Here is a 24,206-nt window from a genome sequence, read left to right on the forward strand (position 1 = left end):
AATAACTGCGCTAAATCATCAACAGCAGTGAAGATCAGAGACGCCTTACCTCCATGGCTCCTTAAACACCTCCATTCCTCCAGAGGGATGTGCTTAGACAGGGTTTCAACTCGTCTAACAGTATGCAGTGTGCCACTGCAGCAGTAAAACGTGTCATCTCCATCTGAGATAAGCCAGAGTGAGGAGACGTTAATGCACTCTGTCCTAAACAGGTTACAGCAGAAGTGAAAAGTGGGAAAAATAATCTTTAGCAAAGTAAATCTTTCTAAATCTATTAGAGCGTGTTTCCACCTGCGGTTTTTGCTTGACCTTTGTGTCTGATCGGAATAAACGATGCTTCCACTGAGCTTTCTCAGGTTCCTTATTGCTTCATCTTTCACAGTCTTGCAGCACACTCCCACTCTCGCTGTTTTCAAATCACGCTTTTGATCAGTCCTGCAGGCCTTTACTTCATACACACAGAAGAAAAATTACCCTCCAGATTATCTTAAATGCTGCTCAGACAGTCCAATAGGGCATCATAAAATATTTATGTGGGGTGATGTTTGTTTTACAACCTTTATATTTTATTTGAATTTAGCATCAACAATAAATTGATGGGTGTCAAACTGTTTCTGTGATCCTTGATTGTGTTCCTGCCAGCCTTCAGTTTGAAAGACATTGCTCTAATCTTTGGATGAATTGCATGTATTAATAAAACTTGAGCTGTCCCACATTTTCACTTATTTTACAACTACAAACTTCAAAGCATCTTCAATAGATTTTATGCTTTAGACACAAAGCAGGGCGTGACCTCAAAATTGATGACCTTCCTCATAAAGGCTGAACAGCCCTCTGGTCTCTGCATGGAAAAAGGCATCCCCATGGCATATTACTGCTAACAACATGGTACGATGTTGTGTGCGGGGTGATTTCTGTTCTTTGACTGTCCGTAGGCAAATGATGAGAGCAATAAGAACAAGAGGAAACTAATAAGAAGAGTGTAGAGTTGTTTTTGGAAAAGGAAGATGAGGAAAAACTGAAGGAAGGGGTATAATTAACAGAGACAGAACAAACAGAGACCTAAACCAAAACACAAAATAAAAAAAATCTAACCAAATACACAAGAAAGAACTGAGAAACTCAGAACAAAGAAATCAATATTTATGGAAAGACCTTAATGACTGTAACATAAGTAAGAATCAAAAAACAAAAGGGAATTAGCGTTTGTTGGACTTTAAAGGATTTCAAAGCACAGAAAATTATAATATATCAAGGTAATTTCAATCAAACTCACAGTCATAATTCATAATGTAACATTTATCGAGCTGTGGTGTATTTCTAAAACAGACATAATTGTTTAACAGGATATATTTCAGCATCATTACCATACATCCTCCAAACCAGTTGGTGGCGGTAATTCACCAACTGCATTTTTGTTAATAGCTACAGGAACAGAAAAAGAACTGTTTTTACTTTCCCTGGTTAGTTCTTCTAGTCTCAACCAACCAGGGAGACTCTGTTGGATAAATCTAAGCAATGTCAGATGATAAGGTCGGTGTTTTTATCATTAAACTCGCTTTGGAATGTGAATGTCAAATTTAAGCCGCCCTGTCATTGATGTAGCCCTTCATGTGGTCGGTTAGCATTAGCTTCTAGCTATTTCAGTCAGAATAGCCTTTTCGTATTTGTTTTTGCGCGGTTGTACATTCGTGTAAAGTGCTTTAAAGTACAGGGAACATATAGCAAACGCTACAGTCACTATTAAGCTGTTATAATAGCAAAAAAAATGTTTTTTCGTCACAGTTTATCTGCTTAAATATCCCGAAGTTTGTTTATGGGATAAAGTTTGAGCCTAGTTAGAGCTTAATATCTAGTTTACAGATGGATGTAAATATACTGAGCTCAAGCAGACTGTTTCAGGAAACAAACCTGTCACTTATAACGGGGTTTCTTCTCTGACTCTAATCCACATTGCAATATAACTGCAAGAAAAAAATAAACTAAAATTAGCCAGTAAAAAGACAGGTTTTGCGATAACTGAATATTTACTAGGAAAGTGGTAAATTAATATCACGAATTAGTTCTGTAAACCCTGTTTTAGGAATCCCCTCTCTAACCCGTTTGTCTCTGTGTTTCTACGGATGTGAATGCAGAATCCTCTGGGTCAGCTCAGGGACCTGGTGGAGCTGAAAGACCAGCTGGAGGACATCCAGAAACGGGTGGAAGATGAGATACAAGCTGGGATTCCTCCAGTAAGGCTCACGCTGGAATAAATGGGCAGGTTATTTTTGCACTGACATCATTTCAGAGGCAAATAGTCTGTAAAAACATTGATAGTAATATATTTGAGGGCGAAAGTGTTGTACACACACACCTCTCACTCTCACTGGTTCATATTTTTGCATCTATTGAGCTTGATTGTTATATTTTTATCAGTAGTTTTTCAAGTTTTAGAATGTGTTTTAAAGATTGTACTTGGACATCATTTTCTTCCTCTGTTTACTCCAGTCCTACCAATTCACCATAGCTGCTATTCAGATTTTGTACCAATTATCTGTCATTTCATCCCTACATGTTTCTATCCAAAACAAAACAAACAAACAAAATGCTTATTATTTTCATCTTTTATAAGGAATTATTTTGGATAAGTATGGAGAATAGTGTAATTCTCAAATCTCTTGCGCAGTGACTCTTCTAAAATATTACATATCAGAACCCTTGATCAAACAAAAGTGTTTTTAGCCTTCTTGCTGGTACGTAATATTTCTTGGAATTTCACAGCATTTTTCACAGTAGGTTATGAGTTAATTAGATAATTATTCATGAGCTGTCAAAGCAGCCTAAATTATGTAATTGATATGCAATGAAATGGTTATGATTATTATTATTATTATTATTATATATTTATTTATCTATTTTTGTGCTCAATGGGTAGAAAACATCCAAAACTGCAGAAGTAACAAAATAGCAAAGCTGAGAAATGACTAACATCCAATCAATTTTATTTGATTATTAATATTTTGTTTGTTTTATTTCATTAAACGTTATGAATTATTCAAGCAAGTAAATTAATTTTTTTTTACTTCCAGATTACTATTTACTGGTATCAAGTTAAAATAAGTGCAATAATATTCAGCCTGCCATCTTCACTTTGAAGTTCACTTGGAAACAACGTTTTAATCTTCGGTGTCTTTGAAAATGACGGCTAAATTGTGAGTGCATGTTGCTGTCAGTTATCTGGAGAAACCACCGGTCTGATTCTTCTTGTCTTTTCCAGGGAGGCAGTCTGCTCGCTTCTCCTTTCTTGAAGGGTTTCCTGGCCGGTTACGTGGTCGCCAGGCTACGCTCTTCTGCGCTGATGGGTGTTGCAATAGGAACATGCACAGGGATATACGCGGCACAAAACTATGCTGTTCCAAATATTGAAAACACCGTCAAGGAATACATACAGAACCTTAAAGGACGACGTAAATGAGGAGAAAGTGGCAAAATAGAGAAAGTTTACAGCATCAAAGTGGCACTGGTACAGCTGTGGTCTACTTTCTGTATTGATCAGTCCCAATTTGATAATTGTGGGCTATTTTTTTTTTTTTTATATCATGTTGAGCTAAATTCATACTAAATGCAGGGAGCATTTAATGAGAATTAAAATGGAAATATCTGCAGTTTAAAAAAGGAGAAAATATTGATTGATATTTTTGGGAGAATCCCCAGTGATGGAAACGGAAACACATTGTGAAAATTTAGTCTAACAAAAATTCGGGGGAAGGGGGAAAAAATCGGTCAGTTTCAACATATAATAATAACGCTCATAATCACAATTGCTCTGTGTCCCAACACCCATAAAAGAAAAATAAATAGCAGGATATTTAGTGAAAAGAACATTTGTGAATATTTAATTGAGTTTATGGGAAAACTCAAAAGTTGGGTACTTTGTAAAGCTAATTAAGAACAAGCAAAATACAATTTATGCACCTGCACAAGAGCAAAGAGTGGCAGACTATGCTTGGTAGACTAATTACAGACGCACTAATCAGTCAGTCAGAGATCAGACTCGACAAATCACCTCTGATTGCTCATCAGACTGAAAATGCTGAAAATAAATGATAATATTTCCCCAGTACATTCAGTTAATCATGATTAACGAAGGCCAACATTTCCGGTCTACAATGAACCAAAATGATGTTATTTTTTTAGTTTAATAAAATCAAGATCAAAATCCATAACTTTATGCTGGATTTCCACTACTCACCTGTGTAAAAAGAACCTGGTTCACATGTTTTGTATTGGGTATTTTTTTCCTCTTTTGTGTTTAAGTGTTTAGAAAATAAAATGGGAATCAGCCCAGGTGTTAAAGAAAACTGGAAATATGTGTTGGCTAGGAAAAGCTTGATCATTGCATCTTCAATTGTAAAATAATGCTGTGGTATTTCTCACCACCAATTATGAGTTTTCTTTAACATCTCATGCCCTCAGTCGATCAGAAATGACCTGCAGGCGCCTTAATTAATGTACTTTGTTTATGTTTGTTTTTTCTTTTTTTCTGCGTAAAAAAATGCCTCAGCCTGGCCCTGAGTGTATACCTCTGTGTGTAACCTGTCAGATCCCAACAGTTTTTCTTTTTTCTTTTATTATTATTATTATTTGCAGATGATGGAACATTTATGGTATAAAGTGGCTTGCCTACATCACTTTCCTTTTTTGGTTGCAGAATTCATGTAACTATTGTTTTTGTTGAATGTTTAAAATCACTTTCCTGTTTTACAAGTTGGACGCATTTTTGCCCCCCTGAATGCGTCCGACTCTCCCGTCTCCGCTTGTCAACGATCCGTGTCCAGAGTTTGAAGTGTGCACAAAAGCTAAAAATACGTATATGTAGTATTATTGTTTGTGAGAATATCGGTGGAAATTTGTTGTATGTGTAAGAGTGCCTAATCTGGTTTGGACTTGACCTTATCTCATCTCATACCATGTGTGCAATAGCCTTTTCCTCACAGATCTGGCTGCCTGTTTCATGCTGGAAACCAGTTGATTCTTTTTATTTTTTGCACATCTTTTAGAGATTTAAATTTGTTATGTTATTTTTTGACAGAGCTATATTTACCATATGATGTGTCAAAAACCTGTTTCTTAGATATTTAACATATTTGAAAAAAAGTCACTTTGTTTTGCATGTGTCCACTTTATCTTAAAACGCCCCCTGCTGGTTGGCTGAAAGATTATTGAAGCTATTCAAATTCTGCACTAAGTTTCTTATCTGTTAGAATGCAAATTAAATGACAGATCACTTTGGAGATATTCCAATGGCAAAAGTTTGAATTGTTATTAATTTGAAGATTTTAAAAAAAAATGTAGGAATGGGTTGAAAATATAAATTTGTTTCCATCTGCATTTCAAAAATATCTGCTCATCCTTTAACTCTGTAAAGGTTTTATCTTCAACAAAGCGATGACTGTAAAGCAGCATGGGGATTTTTTTTTTACGTCACTGATAGTTTGCATTGCGATCTTAAAGGGCACATTTGTTATGAAAATCAAGCTGTAGCAGAAAATCTGATTTGAAATAGTTTTTGGCTGTGTAATTGTGTTAAATTGTTTTAAAGTTGCCTTTGAAGGTAAAGCAGGAAATGATATATGGAACAGAAGAGCGAAGATGTGCCTTTTGACAATCATTTTGTTTTGCTTGTATTATTTTGCATGGTTTGGTGTTTTTAAGTTTTCAGTTTTGCTTTTAGGTGTATTCTCCTGGAATTATTTTGCGCAGCTTCATTATTCTTTAACTTTTTAAAAAAAAAATTCTGTTGTTTTCATTCCTGCCTGCACAACACAAACTCCACAGATTGAAATTCCACTGAGATGTCATCAAAATAAAAACTCACCAAAACTGTAACAGATTTATTTCAGTTGCTCAAATAAATGAGAAATTATGAGAACTGTTTGTTTTCTAAATTGTTTTTAAAATACAGATCAATATGTGGGTTTCTCCTAAATTTTGACATCCAAAGACCAAATATCTGTTTTGTTTTCTTTTTACTGTTACAGAATCAGATTAAAAATAATAATGTTTAGCTATCCATGAGATGCACATGAGAGAAATATATCAGCTTACACTTTAAAATGACCTACAGTCAATTTATTGCTTGCATATAAGTTGCAGGAAAGTTAAAAAAATTAAAGAAATCCAATTAGCAATCAGAAAATTAGCAACTATGAACACCAACACCAAATTATCTTTATTTAAATCGTTGGGGAAAAAAAGCTGGCAAAGCTGGAAGATGTCATTAGAAACTGAACTGATGTCAGTTTCTATTCATTAGGAGGAGATTCAGGCATCCTCTGTCTCCTAAAAAAACAAGAATAAAATTTAATGTGAGCACACCTTTACAATACATTGTAGATTTCTTTTAAAGGTTAAATCTATACTGTTAGTTGGACTTGCTTAAAAACTACAGCCAACCAAAAATAGAAAAATGAATAACATATAGCACAAGAATTAAAGCATTGAATAAAAATAGTTGTTTTTGTGTGTGTGTGTGTGTGTTTGTGAAATAATTCAGATCATTAAACACATTTTATCAGCAAATATAGACTTAGTAAGACAAAAATATAGTTTTTAATTGATGTAATTCACTGAGGGGGAAAAAACTGATCCAAACCAATCTGGGTGCATATAAAAGAGTAACTGCCCCCTTGTTAAATTATAAATCAAACCCTTTTTTAGAAGCTGGTGTCCTTTCACTGCCACACCCAGACCTGATTACAATCAGTATAATCAACAAACCACTTAAACAGAACCTGACAACGTGAAATAGTGACCAATCAAATCGCTGACGTCTATCTGAAAGAAAAAGGTCACAAGAAACGCTTGAACTAGTCAAACTATAAAGAGCCACACATGAGCCACTCTCTAGTAGAAAGTCATGAAGGAGGCCTAGCTATAGCTAAGCTGACTGGGAAAATAATCTGAATAAAACTGAATTAAAACAATCCCGCAAAAATCCCCCCACTCATTAGTTACCACAAAAGCTTAATGGCAGCTGTTGTCACCAAAGACGGAACAACCAGTTTAAGAATCAGCAGTTCCATCTTCCAGTGCCGGGTTGGTTTGGATCAAGTATCCCCCCCTTAGTAGAAGAAATCATCTTTTGAAAACAACATTTTGTATTTGCTCAGAAAAACTGAGCGCGACATTACAATTTGTTTGAAGTTCTGAAATGCATAATCTCAATCGGAACAGCATGTTAGGGCTCAAATACGTTTTTATTATTATAAATATTGTTAACTCACCAAATCCTGGTTGAGAGTCATCAGGCCTCCTACAAAAACAAACGCTTAAATGTCAGGATACTAAAATAATCCTCTTTTCTATAAAAACAAAATATTAATACTATTTATCATATTAAGAATACTTTAAAAAGGACCTTATGAAGTTTTTATATATAAAACAAATTTTATATATAAAATAATTTTTTTTCAATCGATAAAACAAAACAACATGCAGTCATTTCCGATATTTATTTGAGAAAATCTGGCGGCCACGCCGTCTCACCAGAGAAGGCAGGTCTCATGCAGCTCTTGTCTTCGGGAATCGGTTGCCCGTCGGCTGGGTTCACGCACCAGCACTGGCCCTGGAAGCACTGCTGGGGCTCGTACCGACCCAGCTTGTCGCACCTGGGCTGGAAGCCAGGGATCGGGCCTGGATTCACACCAGCAGCTTCCAGCTGGCACTGGGTGATGGGAGTGGCTGGAAGAAAAAGGCATTTAAAAATTTGTTATCACACTTGTTTGTTTGCTATGTAGACAAGATTACCCCATTAATTGTGTGGAAGAAGGTAATTTAAGCAGAAACGTACTGGGTTTTTTAGTTCCGCTTGATTCCTCCTGCAGCGCAAAGGGAAAAAAAAAAAAAAAATGAGATGACTTGGTTTGACAAAAATAAAAGACGACATTCACTTCAAGAGGAAGGGAGGCAGGGAAGTGGAGTAAAATCATCTTTTACCTCCATGGTGGTATCCATCATCTCCATTGCAGGGCTCATGGGGATGTGCATCCTCACAGGCACCGAAGCTGCAGACCAAAAGACAAGCGACATGTGAGGCAGCGAGAACGTGTCCTCTACAGAGGCCTAAGCTCTTAGTGTTTCGCTTGATTCTTGTGGGGATGTTTTCTTGTTTGTTCTTGAACATTATTATCAATTTCCCTTTATGTGAGGACGACAGCTCAGGTGCGATACTTGTAACTTTGAGACAACAGAACAATGATACCAAACACACATTAAAACTGATTTCCCTGGATTTTAACAAGGTCTGCTGCAATTGTGTTTTTTTTTAAATGGTTTGTGATCAGATATTGTTTGCTTGTCACACAATATTTAAATAGATTACAGAAGAAGTAGGTTACTTTTGTTACTATTGGCTATTCAGGATAAAACCTTGAGTATTTCTTTATGCAGAGAGTCTTGATAATTCTTCATGAGACACATATTGGTGCTGCATGTGAAACAGGACTTAAATTAACATAACTCAAACCAAATTTACCACAGCAAAGTTACATTTTTTTGGAACCCAAAAATTGCTGGCTGTAATTGACATTATTTGCTCTTTATGGCGCCACAAGCTCTGGTTGCAGAAGCTGTTGCTGTGCTGCTGCTGATGGGGAAACAAAACTAGGTTTTCCAACAAAGAACATTTGAAAACCTGAACAATTTAAACAGAAAAAAAAAACACTGCATATGCTTTGTTTTGAAAGCACATGCAGGGAACTCTATATAAGTCACTGTGTACTTTTATTTTTCTAACAGCGTAGGTTAGTAATAACCATGTGCCGAAAGTAAAAGGTACTAAAAGATCATTTATGAAATGTTTATGTCCTCAGCTGTGACTAATGTTCAAAAAACCCCATTAAATTACTAATACAGTTGACCATCCATTATGTGTTCACAGCAAAGAAAAAAGTGTAGATTACAATACTATGCTCCTAATGTTGCCTCCCCCTCACCAGATCCTCCATTGGTCATCTTCATGTTCATGTTGTTGTTCTGATCCTGCAGGTTCTTGATGTCGTTCCCCTGGTTGACCAGAAGATAGGCGATCGCTGCCTGACCCATGATCAGCACGCAGGCCAACAGGGTGAGTCCTGCCACCTTGTAGGCCCGGGAGGACGATGGGCTGAAAAGAGATGCAAGGAGGAGAGAAGAGGCTTTTTTTTTTTGTTCTGTTATTAAATAAAAGAAGGTAAAAGAAATGTGTAATTCTGGAGTCACAGTCAGTAAATAAAAACCAGATGTTTTTTTTTTTTTGTGGTTGTTTTTTTTTAATAAAATGTTCTCTAAAAGAGGAACTAAGCCCAGGGTATTCACCACATACACCCACGGCTACCCACTGTAGCTTCTTCTGACTTTTAAAAAAATATACTTCCTCTGAGCATCCTAATACATTTTGGAATTATACTGAAATCCACAACCACAGACTAAAACACTTTCTTGGATTTCAAAAACACCCTAAAGTAGTATGTGTTCATACAAAATTTTTCTAAGACTTTTACAGACGTGGGCAGAGCAACAACCTTCATAATGGACCATAAAATGTGTCATTTCAAATGTAAGTTCATCTGCTATCAGTAAACGTAGAGTTTTTATTTTCTTCTGTCTGGTTCAGTTCCAATATCGCATCTTACTTTCAAACGTTTTTAACTGCAAGATGGAAATAAACTTAATAGGTTATCCATTGACTCCGCTGATTGCCACCATTTTAAAATGTCCAAGGAATTCAATAAATACTATATAAGAAATCAATAAACAGCGAAGCAGTGATTTACAGAAGTAAGTTGTTCCTCACATTATTTAGAAGAGAAAGCTAGCTGGACAATAAACTATTTCCAAACTGCCTTGTTTCAATAAGTTAACGCAACATTTTTTTTACAATGACGTTGATCCCAAAGGGAGGAAGATTTTAAACAACAAAGCATGAAATAAAAACATCACAGCAACAGTATGGTTATATAAAAATAGAAACATAAATTCCTGAATTTTGATGGTGAAAAACATTAAACATCTCCCTCCTTACCCCTGAGCTGGTGGGCCCACATTGACGACAGCTTGGTCAAGAAGAGGCTGGGTTGGGATCTCTGGGTCAGACATTTTTCACTCAAACACAAACACCTGGAAACACAAACGCCTCGTCAGGACACTGATGCTGCTCTGTCAGGAAGTGAAGAGAAGATGAGCGAGGTGTAGTTTACCTTTTGTTAGAACAGGATGGAGGTTGTTGCGCAGTAATGACTGAAGTCTCTGAGATTTGACCCTTTTCACGGATCTGAGTCAGACGGAACTGAAAGTGATTGGAAGGAAAACCCAGGCGCGCTGTCTGAACAGCCTTGTCCTGCTACGGCTGGATGTTTTTTTTTTTTTTTTTCCTCGTTTTGATTTTCTGGTTGGCTGCTCACTATGACTCATCATCTGTTACCAAGAAAAGCAGAGAGACTTCGGCTTGAATAGACTTGTTGAAATCCCCGTTACAAATATTCAAGCTGCTTTACATATTTTCTAATAATAACAATGTCTATCAACAAACAACATGTTGTTAAGTTAATACAAAAGAAAAAAAATACTTTTGTGAATAAAAAATGTTGATATAATCCTAGATTAAGGATTTGAACTGACTTTTTATTATTGTTATTGTTGTTTCTAAGTTTCCCAATCTAAAGCTAGTCATGTCTTCATTAAATGTTGAAACTGCAGTTCAATCATTGGAAATTTGCATAAGGATGATGTAATAGAATAGAATTTAAAAAATGAAAATAATATATGGTCTTATCTGAATAAGGGATTTAGTTTTTTACAAGCTAAGCAACCCTATCATTATGTGTGTTTGATTTAAAGAGGGAGGAGCAAGAAGTAACAGGGAATTATAACATTTAAATTATTTATTCATAACTGTAAGAAAACAGCTGTTCGTCTATTTTTCCTTTGGTTTCTCATTGTTGGATTTCTCAAGCAGGCACAAAGAGTTTAATAGCTGATCGATACAAATCCAAGTTTTTTTAATTTTTATTGATTGACAACCTGTATCTATACTCTATACTCTGTCACTTTTAATGATAAATTCATTAATTCCTTAACACATATGTCTGGTATGATGTTGGATGATTGGACATTTGTTAAATGAGATGACCTGGTTTATGAACAAGTTTCTGTTTAATACACATTTGAGAATTATAATAATTTAAACTAAACAACAACAAAAGTTTCAACTCCAAACACAACAATACACGGTAAAACATCAGATGTCTGAGATAGTCTGAGCTCTCTGGCTCTGGCGTTATTAACCTGAAATTCTTCAGACTTTTTTCATATCTGTTGTTGTTGATGCTTGCGGTTTCTTTGAATTTCTTTTGTATTTCTAGTTTTTCTTCCTGATTTTGACTTCCCTTCACTGCTGTCGCTTCAGAGACGTTTCTCTTAATACAGGTATTTAGTTGCATCATCCACCCAAATTCAGATTTCAGCCTGCAGTTTGGTTCTCAGTCTTCAGAGGTGGGAGAAAAAAAATTGTAAATGGATTCACGTTAGGTAAATAACTGAATTGGATAAAAAGCTATAAATACTGAAACAGAAAATAGTCAGTGAATTTGGGAAATATCTCATTATGCTAGTAGTTACACTTTCCAGATCTTTTGTTAGGATCTCACAGGTTTAGAGGCTTCTCTAAGAGGCTTGTGTGAGAGCATTCTCACACAAGTCTTGAATTATTCTTGACAAATGTTTACATTGAATTTTTTTTTCAAAATGTGTAACTTCTTAGTAGTGTTTTTTCTTAAACAATACAATAGACATCTCCTTGCCATGTACATTGCAAGCTACAAAAGTAAAAGTAAAAGAAAAGTACTTGACATATTAGCCCAAGTCCCATTTCGAACAGCATTTTATTTAAATGCAGGTCAAATTATTGCTCTAAAGATAATTGATCTTCTCCCCCTCTAAGTTAAATTGACTCTATCTTTTCCTCCCTTGATGACATGTGTTTGTTTCAGTCCTTGGGTCAAACATTGCTCCAAACAGAAAGATAACTGCAGCTATTTCCTTCGGAAAAGCTGAAACTAACACGTTTGAAAGAATAAAAAAATGTCCCTTTTGATATTTTTATGATAATGTGGATTCAACGACAAGACATGTCTGGAAAACGCTACTCAAACTCTATGATTTCAAAACATACATTATTAAGTCAGTCAGAGTTTGTACAGTAAACTAATTACCATTTATAAGGCTTATCGCTTCTTTAATGCTAATGACATTCACCTTGTTTAAGCTTTATGACAATATGTCTATTTATTTGCCACAAAATTGTAATGTTTTTTTTAACCGCTAACCATTGTGTAATTGTGCTTACATCACAGACGTCATATTTTAGCAGTAGACTTTTGAGCTTCTGTATATGTTGGCATGCAGTGTTTGTATATTAAGGCAAAAGACTAAAATAAATAAGTAAATATTTAGAAAATATAATCATAACTGGTTAACCATTGTATTTTTTGCTCCCAGAAACATATTACAATTTATTTACAATTTTGTTTTAGATTTGGAGGTATGCCTCTGAAATAAAGATAAACAAATGAACAGTTTATCAGTATTTTTTATTTATTTATTTTTAATGTATGGACGATTGAATACAGTTCTCAGCGGTTCACCACAACCAGACGATAGGGGGCGGTAGCTAACTCAAAGACGGAAGCCTTCGCGTGTTGTGATTGGTTGAAACCCTACTGTTGCAGGAAGCTGCTGTACAGCTTTAAAAAAATTTGTGAGACAGCTGAGTATAAACCAAGCATATCCAGCGTTACAAAGGTATATTTATTAACTCATGCTTTATACAATACGCAGAAACCGTGAAAGACATGAAAATGTCGTTTACAAACCCGCCTAACACCATTAGCATAAATGTGTAGCGGCAAATTTGAAAAGCTTTACAAGCAAAACTATTTGTTTGAGCTAGCCGACTGCTCCGCGCTCATATTTGTCTAAGAAATTTTAACTTTGAAGGTTTAATTAGAAAATATTATTTGTCCTTGTTCTTCTTTTCTAATAAAATACAAAGAAACGACAACAAGTTTACAGTAGCTAAAACGAAGGCATTGACAGTAATATTTGCTAGGACATAAATTAGTTCATGTAACGTTTTAATGGTTGCAGGTTTCATATAACGTAGCCTAACCTTTTGCCTTTTTTCACAGATGATGCGAAGACCCAGAGCAACAACTGCCAAAGCTGTAATTTACAACGAAAATGAAAATACAGATTCCGAGCAGTGAGTTATGTTTACTTATTTAAATCAATGTCTATTCTTTTAAAAATACAAAGTAGCTTCGTGGACATGTCCAAAGTGACTAGAAGATTTGAAATGACCTCATACTGTGATACTAATTTACCTGCATTTAAGATTGTTCGCTCTGAGATTAATCTTTAGGCAAGGCTTTACAGTTCCTTGTAAACATATTTGTACAAATAAACATTTAAAGTTTCAATGTATATTTATTGTAATAGGCATACAGAAATAAAAATACTTATATGGCCTTCAAAATGTTCACAAATAGAAAACTGAGAACTACGTATGTTCTCTGCCCTCTTTACTCTGTTATCACTAAAGAAAATCCAGTGTGGCCAGATGTTTTCCAAAATTACCAAACCATAAAAAAAGAGATTAAATACACTTAGGTTATTTAATCTTGACTTTCTATCAGCCTTAACCGATTGGCTAGTAAAGGAACTATTAGCTGTACATATCAAAAATCTGACCATGTCACCAATTTTGCAAAAAGGTTTTAATAGTAAAAAATTGACACCAATGTATCGTTTTTCTTTATGTTGCTGGTGGCTTTATGTTGGTCTAGCACTTAAAATACTACCAAAGCACATTTAAGTCTATGTTTGTAATGGGAAAATGTTAAAGAGTGCTGCATAATTTTACAAATTTCTGTCCATTTTTTCTATTACTGATGTTGAACTTTTATTTTTGTCGTACGATTAGGTCTTTTGCTCAGATGGCGAGTAGTGATGAAGAGGTGGACGAGTGGAAGCCATCGGAGTCGACAAAAGCTACCGGGAAAGTTGCCAGAGCACCTACAGGTGGAGGGATGAAAGCGGCGCCCAAGAGGACCGCTAAACCAAAACAACCTAAAGTTCCCAAACAACCTAAGGTCCCTAAACCCAGGGCGCCCCGCAAACGTGCAGCAGAACAAAAAGATGCTGCCATGTCTGTTTCTGTTGGGAAAAAAAGAAAGAAGTCTAATGGTGATGATTTAGGAGAAAATGAAATGAAAACACAGACTGGATGCCCTGAAGAACAGAAGACTGAAAAGAGAGGCAATAGTGTCAGAATGAAGGAAGAGGTAATTATAACGGCCACCTCAGCAAGAATAAGCTTGAAGAATATAAGCAAAACACAACTTTGGTGATGATAGAAATACAGATTTGATCCACGTTAGATCAAATCTAACTTGACTATTTTCTCTCATCTTTTTTTTCCCCCATTTTTGGTAATATTTTTATTTCTGTTTTTTAGAGGATCTCATTTATTGTGTCGGACGCCCATCGGACAGACGAAGGAACATCACACTCTGCGCTCCAAGTAAAGAAGGAGGAAGCGCCGGAGGAAGATTTCACTTTTGATGAGCCAAGTCTAAAAAAGCAGAAGACCAGCGAGACGAGCCAGAGACAACGACCCACCTTCCCGGAGTCCGGAGCGCACTCTCTGAGGAATGAACTCAACATGAACTGGGACCTGACTGAGGTGGAGAGGACATGATTTTATCCTTGAATTCTTGAATAATTTCTCTTTTAACTTTAAAAAAAATTTTTTTTTAGAAAACTTCAAAGTCAAATGAAGTTGCATATTAGTTAACCCCCCAAAAAATGTAATTTGAAACTTTTTAAACCTTCTCTATACTATGTTCTTCTACTTTTTGCAGTACATTATAACCTGACAGAAAACACAGAAAACAAGTAATTCCTACAACCCATGCAATAATTTACAAAGGCTAAACAACTAAATGGATGAAAAAGTATCTGCATTTTTCCATTACATATATGAATTTTCTACTGTTTCTATTGTTCTCCCCAGGTTCTCTCTACACTGACATGTGTGGAGCGGTGGGTGTGCGGAAACATCATCAAGCTGCTACGCGAGGAAAACACTGTTCCCTTCATGGTGCGCTACCGCAAAGAGATGATCAACCACATGGACGCAGATGCAGTTCGAGACATCCAGATGGTCTATGAGGAGTTATGGTAGGCATGTACACAAAACAAATATCATCCGTTAAACCCCCCAGGACTTATTAAAAAATATGTTAAATATCAGGTGGCTGCATAAAGTCACACATTTAGGTGTGAAAAGCTACATTGTGGAGTGTTTTTGAGATGATGTATCAGTTATTGGCCACTAGATGGTGGTAGTGGTTCATCTTTGAGGCCCAAAACGTCTGCATGTCTGTTGTTGATGTTCAGCCATCCTTTTTGTTGTCCTTGGTTAAGATGGATTTCTTGTTGTCTGATTTCCTCATATGTTTAGTTCTCTTGCTAAGAAGACCCAGTCTGTGATCCAGACCCTGAAGAAGGATGGTGTTCTGACACCAGAGTTGGAGGAAAGCCTCAGGAGCTGCCGATCAGCTGATGACCTGGATCATGTGGTCAGATTTTTATTCAGTGATAAACTATCTACATTGACTTGAAGGTCTCAGTGTTCACACCTGATTGACTGCTTGCCTGGATGAGAGTATATAAATTATACAACTCCTGGCAAAAAATATGAAGTTTTTTTTTTTATTGTAGCAAAAAGAATGGAAGACAAATATGACCTTTTTTTAGTAAACAACTAAACCATCTGTTTAAAAAAATCACCTCAAACTAAAGAACATGGTTATAGCTTATATATTATATTATTTGATGCTGTGTGATGCTGATTTGAAAATAATACACTTTTCTATGTGATCAATAAAATAAGGCTAAAAATAAAATAGTAATAAAAAAACCAAAATGGGTTTCACAGGTTCATGTTTAAACAGTAATTTAAACACTGTTACATTGAGTTGCATTTGACTTCTTTGGGTTTTCTTTAAATTTATTTAAACAATTTATATCAGACATGTCCAGTTAGAGCAGTGAGAGTAAGTTCATTTGGTCTAATAACTCATTTATGTGCAGAGTTTCAGTCTGTTTTCTTTGGAGAATATAAGGCTCTGTTCACAGCTGATGCTTCACATAAAATCGGACTCAGTAAAGCCAGATGAATCACACCTGGCATTTTAATCCATCCTGTGTTAGCAGATATAATTTACCTACTTCAAATGCAAAGAAGCAGGTAAACCCAAACAAATACAGTGCTTAACACTGTTAAGAGTTGTTAGAAATGAAAATTCTCAAAGAGCTTAATTATGTAGCTATGACAGAGTTAAAGAATGATAAAAAAGAAAAGGTGTGACTGCACAAAGTCAGAGTGCATAAATGGAGAGAAAACAGGATCTGTGCTTTGTGTTTTTACCTGCAGTATACTCCCTACAAGAAAGGCAGCAAGCTCACTAAAGCTCGCAGGGCCAAAGCATTGGGCCTGGAAGACGCTGCCACCGCACTGCTGAACGCACCACAAACTCTGGTCCTCAGCGCTTGGGTAAAGCCTGGCACTGAAGGTAGGAGGCACTCGACTGTAGCCGCATTCAAAAAACATGCAGGCCTTAAAATGATCGTTATTTTCACTATCCTCTAACTCTCTGAAGGCAGATTCTTGTGAAATGGAGACACTTGTGACTTGGGCTATTTATTCTGGCATATTGTAGCGTATTATTTATTGTTAGTGTGGCTGGAAATAGACGTTCAGGGTTTAAAATTGTATTCTTGTATTAATATTGAGATTAATAGATGTACTTTGTAAAGTCACTGTGGATCGGTTTTTGTGTGTGTGTGTGCGTGTGTGACAGGTCTATCATGTGTGGAGGAAGTGGCCACTGGGATGGAGCATATTTTGGCTGACATGATAGCCAAAGACCCTGAGACACTCACCTACATTAAGACATTGTAAAAATATTTCCTTTTATGCACATTTTTCTATTTCTGCGTACATAAATTATGTTAATATTGTTGTTGTTTTTTTAAGTCTCTGCTACCGTAAAGAATCTCTTGAACATTCCCAAACAGATTTTTGTTGTTTCTTTCTGTCAGATGTGAAAAGAGCTTCGTGACCATCCAGTCCAGTGTGTCTAAAACGGCACTAAAGGAAAAAGAGCAGGAGAAAGTCGCCCAAGAACACAAAAAACCAGGAGCGGAACACCAGAAGAAAAAAGACTTTGACAAGTTCCAACTCTACTTTGACTTTACCTGCAACGTTCAGCGCATCCAGCCTCATCAGGTGACAAGATGAAAATAATTACCCATTTTCACATGTACAGGAGCTGGTTCTGTATGTGTTGAATTCGGACTGGTGCCATCAGTCAATCAAAAAAATTTTATCCGATTAATCGCACCCTAGCGCTGTGATTAATCACAATGCTTAACTTCGTAAGCTTCAAATGTAAACATTCAAAAATGTTTAAGACAATCTTTTATTGTCTCAAACCAAATTACCTGAAGATTTGACATTGTTTAGGTTTACATATTCAGGAAGGTTTAAAAGAAGACATTTTGTTTTTGAAATGCCAACTATAAACTGGTCATGCTTCAGTGGAAAAACAATTCCTCATTGCGATGCGTCCTGCCTTAGTTTTATCCAAACTCCGGGATGTTTTTTAAAAGCGAAATTTGCCTCTCAGCTCCCCAGTCTGACTCTTTTAACTTGCGTTTACGGCTCTGCATTGTTGACCGCAGTACAAGACCGTGTGATGTGCTGCTTTGAACACTAAGTAACCCTCCGTGCAGAAGAGAGGCATTTAGGTCAAAATAGGCAATGCGATTAATCCGAATTGTATAATATTGACGCCTTAAACCTTTTGGATGAATCGCATGCGTTGGCGCATTAACGCTGACAGCCTTAATAAGGAGCAGGCAGGTTTACTTTTAAGTGACAAACAACTTCACAACTGCTGGGATATAATTAATTACTATGTGGTTTTCGTGCTTACCTGATGCACACACACACATAGACTAACACACTGCCTCTGTTTGTGTTCGTGTCATCGGTGCGTGCCGGTTCTGAATGCTACCCACGTCAGTCGCGGTTAGTCTTGTCCGTGCCTTCATACCCTCCTCCCCTCCTGCGCCCCGCTTTACCCCCTCTCCTCCCCCTCAGTCTCTCCAGTGACCGGTAGGTTACTCAGAGTTGGTCCCGGGCCTCATGTGTCACCACGGCTCCTGTCACCCGCTGCCTCTGCCACACCACACTCCCTGTCAGCCGCGCTCCTGCCCCGCAGTCGTTTTTAATCACTCGCAGACATTCTTGCGCACACTTGCTCCGCACAGCCGCGGCCGCCCGAGAGTCCCCTCGTTCTCTCTTCTTAACATATGTGACATGTCCCCCCGCCGACATGCCATTGGATTAGGAGGCTTTGATTGACAGGCGGTCCTCCGCAGTGACAGCTTCTGCTGCTGGGCCTACAGGCGGACAAAAGGATGGGGAAGAGGGAGCGGGGGCAGTGAAAGAAAGAAAACACGGGAGGGATGAGCGACGCCGAGGTGCGTTCGTCACTTATCTCTCATGCTCTGCTCCGATCTGCCTCATCCCTCTTTTCTCTGACTAAACCTTATCCCCTCCAATCCACACCTCCCCTCCCGCTTGTCTTCTGTGTATGCAAGGCATTTAATTCGATGACTCGCCTTTGTCACGGAGTGTTAATCCACAGGCTGCCATGACCCTGCTAGCTGTCAGATTCCGGCTAAAATGAACCTTTTCTAGCCATGAAGTTGTCAGGGGGAGGAAGCAGGTGAGAGATGTGTTTTGACAGAAGGCATGTGTGTTTGTGCACACTTGCCCATGCGCTTTAGCACATTATATTAAGCCTGGGCTCTTTTTCTAGTGGGGGAGAAAAGGACGAGATGAGGGAGTTGTTGTCCCAGGGAACTCTTAATGAGTCCCTGAAATTATAAACAACTCATGAACTTAATGAACCTTGAATTTATCTTCAAGTGACAGGCGGCTTTTGGTTTTTGTTAGGTTTGTTCAAACATTTAAATAAAAAAAAAAAAAACAATTCTAGCACTTTTCCTAATCCTTCAATTGGTTTTTATTCTGTTGATTGCTAATTTGGAATCATTAACAGTGACTTGGGTTTTGCTGCTTGGGAGCATAAAGGACGCTTTACATGCTTTCATGAACTTAGGTCTGCTGATTCCAGTTTTAAACTCACTTACTGATTACTAAAGCCTGGATTTATTTTTATTTTTTAATGAAATATGACATGAAATTAAATTTGAGGATAATTTCTATTTGCAGGTGAGTTTACGAAGCCTATAATTCCTCATAGGAGGCCAAAAATGTTACTTTCTGATCTAGAAACGTCAGACTGGAAAGAAACGTGATAATTATTTCCATGAAAGCCTTATATAAAACGACAGCAGGTTTCGAAATTCATCTGAAGTCTGTTCAGGGGAAGCTCTGGCATTCAGCTTGTCTGAAAGTATAATGCGTACGCCAGATGTAATTCCATTAGACTTGATTTGAGTCCTCTTCTGAAGGGTACACATTCACCTTATAGCCATAAGACTCCAGCTTGCTCCGCAGCACGCCAGAGCAGATTTATTGAATGTGGAAGTGGGCTGCTTTTAATGCGATTTGCAGCTTGATCAAATGGGAGTTTAACGCTTCTGATCGGGGTTCGCCCGCAGAAGAGCTCAAGCAATTGGAAATGTTTCATCAATTACAGAGAAATGTTTGATAAACAGGTTACGGACAGCAACTTTGACTTTCACATCCACTCAACTTGTTCAGGTTGTGTCATATTGCGACCGTAAACTTCAGTTCATGTGACTTGGGTTTTACGTTTTATGTCAGTGATTGGACTAAATTTAAAAATGCAACAGAGTCCAAGCATCCAGCATGCAACTGTTTCTCAATGGTTGATGGTTCAGACCCTCTGTGTGAAGCAAAGTGCAGAGAACTTGTTTTTTACAAAGCTGGAGTGAACAGGGCTGAAAAATACATGGTCAATGTTTCTTTTACATATAAAAAAAATTATTCTCTAAAACATTAAGGTTTGTATTGAAATGTGACAATTATATATATATATATATATATATATATATATATATATATATATATATATATATATATACATTTGCATGCACGTTACACAAAGAGTCATTTCTTGAGATTAGACATCAGTACATACATTTTTAAATTAGTTTTTTAAATTTAAAACATCTTTTGTGTGAAATAGCAAAACCCCGACAAATGAATCTTTTTGACTCAAACGTCGAGATTATAAGAAAGCCAAAATCTAAATATTTGAGTCTGGAGAAGTACGGAATGTTGAAACGGAAATAATTCAGGAAACGTTGATGACGGTGCCAAGCGTAACAAAATTCAGCAGACAGCTTGATTCCACTCTAATAAACCACATTTCCTCTGTGCCAGCGAGGTCGAGAAAAGTGCAAATTCTCTGTGAATGTTTGTCAGCGTGGACGCATCTGTTTGTTCTTGATATGGCGGATGGATGGATGTGTTGATGACAGTATACCTCTACAGACCAGATGAGCAAGAGGAGGAGACAGATAGGGGATAGTTGTTGGCTGACTGCCCTTACTTTGGGGCTGAGGAACGGATTAAGGAAAGCAACAGAGGAAAGATTGTCTTTCTGGTCTTGTCAGGATTTGGCCAGCACTTGGCTACCTGTCACTGCTTGGCATGTGTAATACATAAACATATTTACACTCTGCTTCACATCCCTGTTTTGTATCACGCCATCTCTCACAAGCGACCAAACTCTGATAGAAACTGAGAGATTCATGGAGGAACACTAGCTGTGTCCTATCCTAAGTTAAAAAACAGAGAAAAAAAAGAATTGAATAGAAAAGAAAAGAAAGCACAGGAGGGTATTTATTTAGTCACATTTAGAGCCTAAGAAAAACATAGATAGTTTGCTTAAGGGATTTATTTTTTCTTAAGTTAGAAGGTTCTAAGAAGTAACATCTTGCTACTTAAGATAAGTGAGGACAGCTTGTGTTTTTCATTTTAATATTCATTTTTTAAGAACTGAACTAGTTATTACAGGAGTTTTTTTTTTAAATATAGTATATTTTTTTATTTATTAAATTCAATCTTTATGGTATTTACTTTTAGATAAAGGTTCTATTACAGTTCACACACAACGTGTATCGCACATGTACGCCACCGCAACAAAAATCAATGCAACCCAATAATAACCTTACATAATCTGATGCTATGGTACGCTGTTAATGGGGTTAAAAGAGCTTGAAACTATAATTTAAACTTGTGGCTTCACTTACTGTCTGATTTATTTGGCCTGGAATTATCTGAGGCCCTTTGGGGTTCTCATTAAGAATTACATTTTTATTCACAGATAATAGCAACTAAAAGTAACGTGCAAGGTAAGGACACAGCAGAACACTGTGGATTCTAGACATGTAGGAATGAGAAATATACACTCAATTAAGGATGTGACAGGAAACTCCTGTTTTATTTCCCTGTTTGGACTGAAACCAAGTCCATACATACAGACAGAACCGTGAATTACACACATTCTACCTCTAATGGTTGCTAAAACTCTTTGCTGCGGTCTTCTAACTGTGAGCTTTTCCGTCCTCATCACTCTGAGGAATAGCAAGGTAGGTGGTCATAATGTTATATTTTATTGTATGCTATAAATGAGTTACAAAAGAATAACTGAACCTTTAGAATAGAGGTTTTGCAATGCAGTTTTAAATTCACTAGTTTTGTTGCAGTTGTGGGTTGTCAGAGACGTGCTTTGCTTGCTTTCCTTGACAATATGTTAAACCTCAGAGGTTTGATGAAGATAGTTTCAGAAATCTCATCATAAGTTGTCGAGGAAGCCTTGGGCTGAAACATGCCACCGGGAGAGAAATCTTAACTTTCATCGTTATTCAAGCAATCTTTGCTGATTTAATCCTGGCTTCCGCCATTAGCTGTATTTTAAATTTTTGCCTGTGTGTGTGTGCGCGCGCGCGCCTGTGCATGTTGCATATGGGTGCGCTGCATGCACCCAACAGTGCTGCTGAGTGGTAATGGTTGTGGCACGATGGGTGGGGGGGGAAGGCCTTGCGGTCTCAAAGCTGATGGTGGCATAGTGGTGGCATTTGTCAGCTCGCTTCTTCCGCTTGGGCTCCAGATTGACGTCTTGCTTCTTGGCCCTGTTCTGTGGCAGGCTAAAGGTTCCCGACTGAAAAGGTCAGACACTTACTGCTGTTTGCTTAACAGCATGTAACAGTTCCTCTCAGGGGGGAACCAGCACACAACACAACAGGCCCGACCACGGGACACACTCCCAGGCTTCTAACTTTTTATGGAGATGTGAGGGAGCTAAGGAATTTTCTTAGACGATTTACTTTACAATGATTATTACACGTTCTTATTTTTGTAGAAGTTATCATTTGAAAATGAGGAGATGAAGAAAATGAGTATTTTACATGGTATACTTTAGCATTTGAACTATAACCATGAAATAAATGTCCATATATATATATATATATATATATATATATATATATATATATATATATATATATATATATATATATATATATATATATATATGTTGCTTTTAGAGGTAGATCTGTTTATATAGTGCTTTGGAGCATTTTTCCTCCTTAAGAGATTTTATTAGTTTTTGGTTTTTTCAGACTTTAATATTTTTTAGATCAAACTGAAGTTGGAGCTGTCTCTCTCAGTATTTTCTGACAGATTGCAATTATATCATGTTTTTAGGAGCTTGGAAAAGCAAAGCAGCAACAGGGAATCATAGTACCATCGTCATGTTTTTTTCTGTCCGAATCATTTTGTCATTCTGTAATGCTTTGTTCCCTTTAAGACAGTTTTAAAGAGAAACACACCTTATGAAAACTTCCACTTTTGTCTCCTCAATCCATATATTGTCTTCCCATAAGCTGTTGAGATAATAAAAACATTTGTGAGATGCGCCTTTGTTTTTTTTTGTTTTTTTTGGTAAATGTTTGGTCACTATTTTTCTTGTTGTTGAATCTTGATCTTAATTGAGGTTGGTGTTCTGGGCTCTTTTGTGCCCTCCTGGACAAATTGTTGATACACTGTTTTGGTACCTTTTCAGACTAATTGATGTAATTTCTCAAATGTAAGGTCAGACATGCTGTGTTGCTTTTTGAAATATTTTAGCTGATCTCTGCATGCGTTCTAATTAACACATTTATTGATTGTACAGCTAAGGTTTTAATCAGAACAAAATTAAACTGGGAGGTGCTCAAACACAAGATGTGTGTTTGAGCAGCTGTCAGTGTATTGTAGGTTAAAACGTGCGCCTTTCTGAAGGCTGTGAGTTTCGTGATCACATGGCGGGACGTATATCTGTGTGGAGACGTGGGTGTTTTCACTCAGAACTGTGTTTGTGTTCAGACACTGGCCATTAACCGAGGCGAGAGTCTGAAGATTCTGACAGTGAAGGTGAACATCCCTGACAGAGTGAAGAGCGACTTTACTCGATGGTGCATCAACAACAGGTCAGAAACACAATAATACGGACAAAACTTTGCACACACAGACAGGCCTGTCTGCAGTGGTTATATAAGGTTGCAATAAAGATGTCAGGAGGAGGTTGCTCTCCTCTCCTTCATGACACCACAGAGAAGGACAAACTCGTATATCAGTAGAAATATGGAGTCTTTGTTTTGGATTACGAATGGGCATTAAAACTAAATATATTTCATCTTTCTTGGTGCTGGATAAGATTTTAAAATGTGTTCTGATCTGAATAGTTTTAATTGGACCAAAACACTTTTGTTACTTTGTTTTATTGCAGGTGGAGGCCAAAGACATTTGCAAGAGAAGAACTTCATGCAATCCTCAGAAATGCAGTAGAAGACTCGTATAAAAGGCTTATTTTGCCTTTCCTCACGCGAAGCTACAGGTATGTTTCTTAATATCAGTTATTGTTTATAAAAGTGTTTATTCTATTGAAATATTCTAAATTAAGACAAAGTAGAAATTGATGTCTTCAATATGTAATTTAGCAAACTTAAGCACAAGTTGAACAAATCTCTGTAGGTGACAGCACAATTATTTAAGTAGGATCCTTGGTGTGTGT

At 37.0% G+C, this 24,206-nt stretch overlaps 3 protein-coding genes across 3 annotated transcripts in view; 2 read left to right on the forward strand and 1 right to left on the reverse strand.

Moving 5' to 3' along the window:
* Nucleotides 1-1,409: 1,409 nt before the first annotated feature.
* On the forward strand, nucleotides 1,410-5,914 carry LOC148155290 (SLC35A4 upstream open reading frame protein-like). Its single transcript, XM_088012910.1, has 3 exons — nucleotides 1,410-1,533; nucleotides 2,136-2,234; nucleotides 3,260-5,914. The coding sequence occupies exons 1-3, from the start codon at nucleotides 1,519-1,521 to the stop codon at nucleotides 3,455-3,457; spliced, it is 312 nt and encodes a 103-aa protein (XP_087869036.1). The 5' UTR covers nucleotides 1,410-1,518; the 3' UTR covers nucleotides 3,458-5,914.
* On the reverse strand, nucleotides 5,864-10,379 carry cd74b (CD74 molecule, major histocompatibility complex, class II invariant chain b). Its single transcript, XM_088012908.1, has 8 exons — nucleotides 10,221-10,379; nucleotides 10,046-10,140; nucleotides 8,979-9,148; nucleotides 7,981-8,048; nucleotides 7,835-7,862; nucleotides 7,531-7,725; nucleotides 7,269-7,297; nucleotides 5,864-6,324 (listed from the first exon to the last, which is right to left on the reverse strand). The coding sequence occupies exons 2-8, from the start codon at nucleotides 10,117-10,119 to the stop codon at nucleotides 6,307-6,309; spliced, it is 582 nt and encodes a 193-aa protein (XP_087869034.1). The 5' UTR covers nucleotides 10,120-10,140; nucleotides 10,221-10,379; the 3' UTR covers nucleotides 5,864-6,306.
* Nucleotides 10,380-12,624: 2,245 nt separating this feature from the next.
* The window catches only part of srbd1 (S1 RNA binding domain 1), a 52,526-nt gene continuing 40,944 nt past the window's right edge, over nucleotides 12,625-24,206 (forward strand). The window contains exons 1-11 of the mRNA XM_015006995.2: nucleotides 12,625-12,822; nucleotides 13,209-13,282; nucleotides 14,003-14,363; nucleotides 14,537-14,764; nucleotides 15,095-15,261; nucleotides 15,545-15,662; nucleotides 16,520-16,658; nucleotides 16,947-17,043; nucleotides 17,188-17,374; nucleotides 23,519-23,622; nucleotides 23,922-24,029. Coding sequence (XP_014862481.2) covers nucleotides 13,209-13,282; nucleotides 14,003-14,363; nucleotides 14,537-14,764; nucleotides 15,095-15,261; nucleotides 15,545-15,662; nucleotides 16,520-16,658; nucleotides 16,947-17,043; nucleotides 17,188-17,374; nucleotides 23,519-23,622; nucleotides 23,922-24,029 — 1,583 coding nt within the window. The 5' untranslated portion in view covers nucleotides 12,625-12,822. The remainder of the gene's footprint in view (nucleotides 12,823-13,208; nucleotides 13,283-14,002; nucleotides 14,364-14,536; nucleotides 14,765-15,094; nucleotides 15,262-15,544; nucleotides 15,663-16,519; nucleotides 16,659-16,946; nucleotides 17,044-17,187; nucleotides 17,375-23,518; nucleotides 23,623-23,921; nucleotides 24,030-24,206) is intronic.

Source organism: Poecilia mexicana, unplaced genomic scaffold (assembly GCF_051168715.1).
Source record: "Poecilia mexicana isolate PSO_F unplaced genomic scaffold, ASM5116871v1 scaffold_15, whole genome shotgun sequence".
NCBI classification, from domain to species: Eukaryota; Metazoa; Chordata; class Actinopteri; order Cyprinodontiformes; family Poeciliidae; genus Poecilia; species Poecilia mexicana.

Excerpts from the sequence above, each read along its gene's own strand:
- LOC148155290 (XM_088012910.1), top strand. Across the intron at positions 2,235-3,259 it reads TACAAGCTGGGATTCCTCCA|GGAGGCAGTCTGCTCGCTTC; the intron begins GTAAGGCTCACG and ends TGTCTTTTCCAG.
- cd74b (XM_088012908.1), bottom strand. The coding sequence starts at position 10,119 with ATGTCTGACCCAGAGATCCCAACCCAGCCTCTTCTTGACCAAGCTGTC. Across the intron at positions 9,149-10,045 it reads GTGGGCCCACCAGCTCAGGG|CCCATCGTCCTCCCGGGCCT; the intron begins GTAAGGAGGGAG and ends ATCTCTTTTCAG. Across the intron at positions 7,298-7,530 it reads CATGAGACCTGCCTTCTCTG|GAGGCCTGATGACTCTCAAC; the intron begins GTGAGACGGCGT and ends TTGTTTTTGTAG.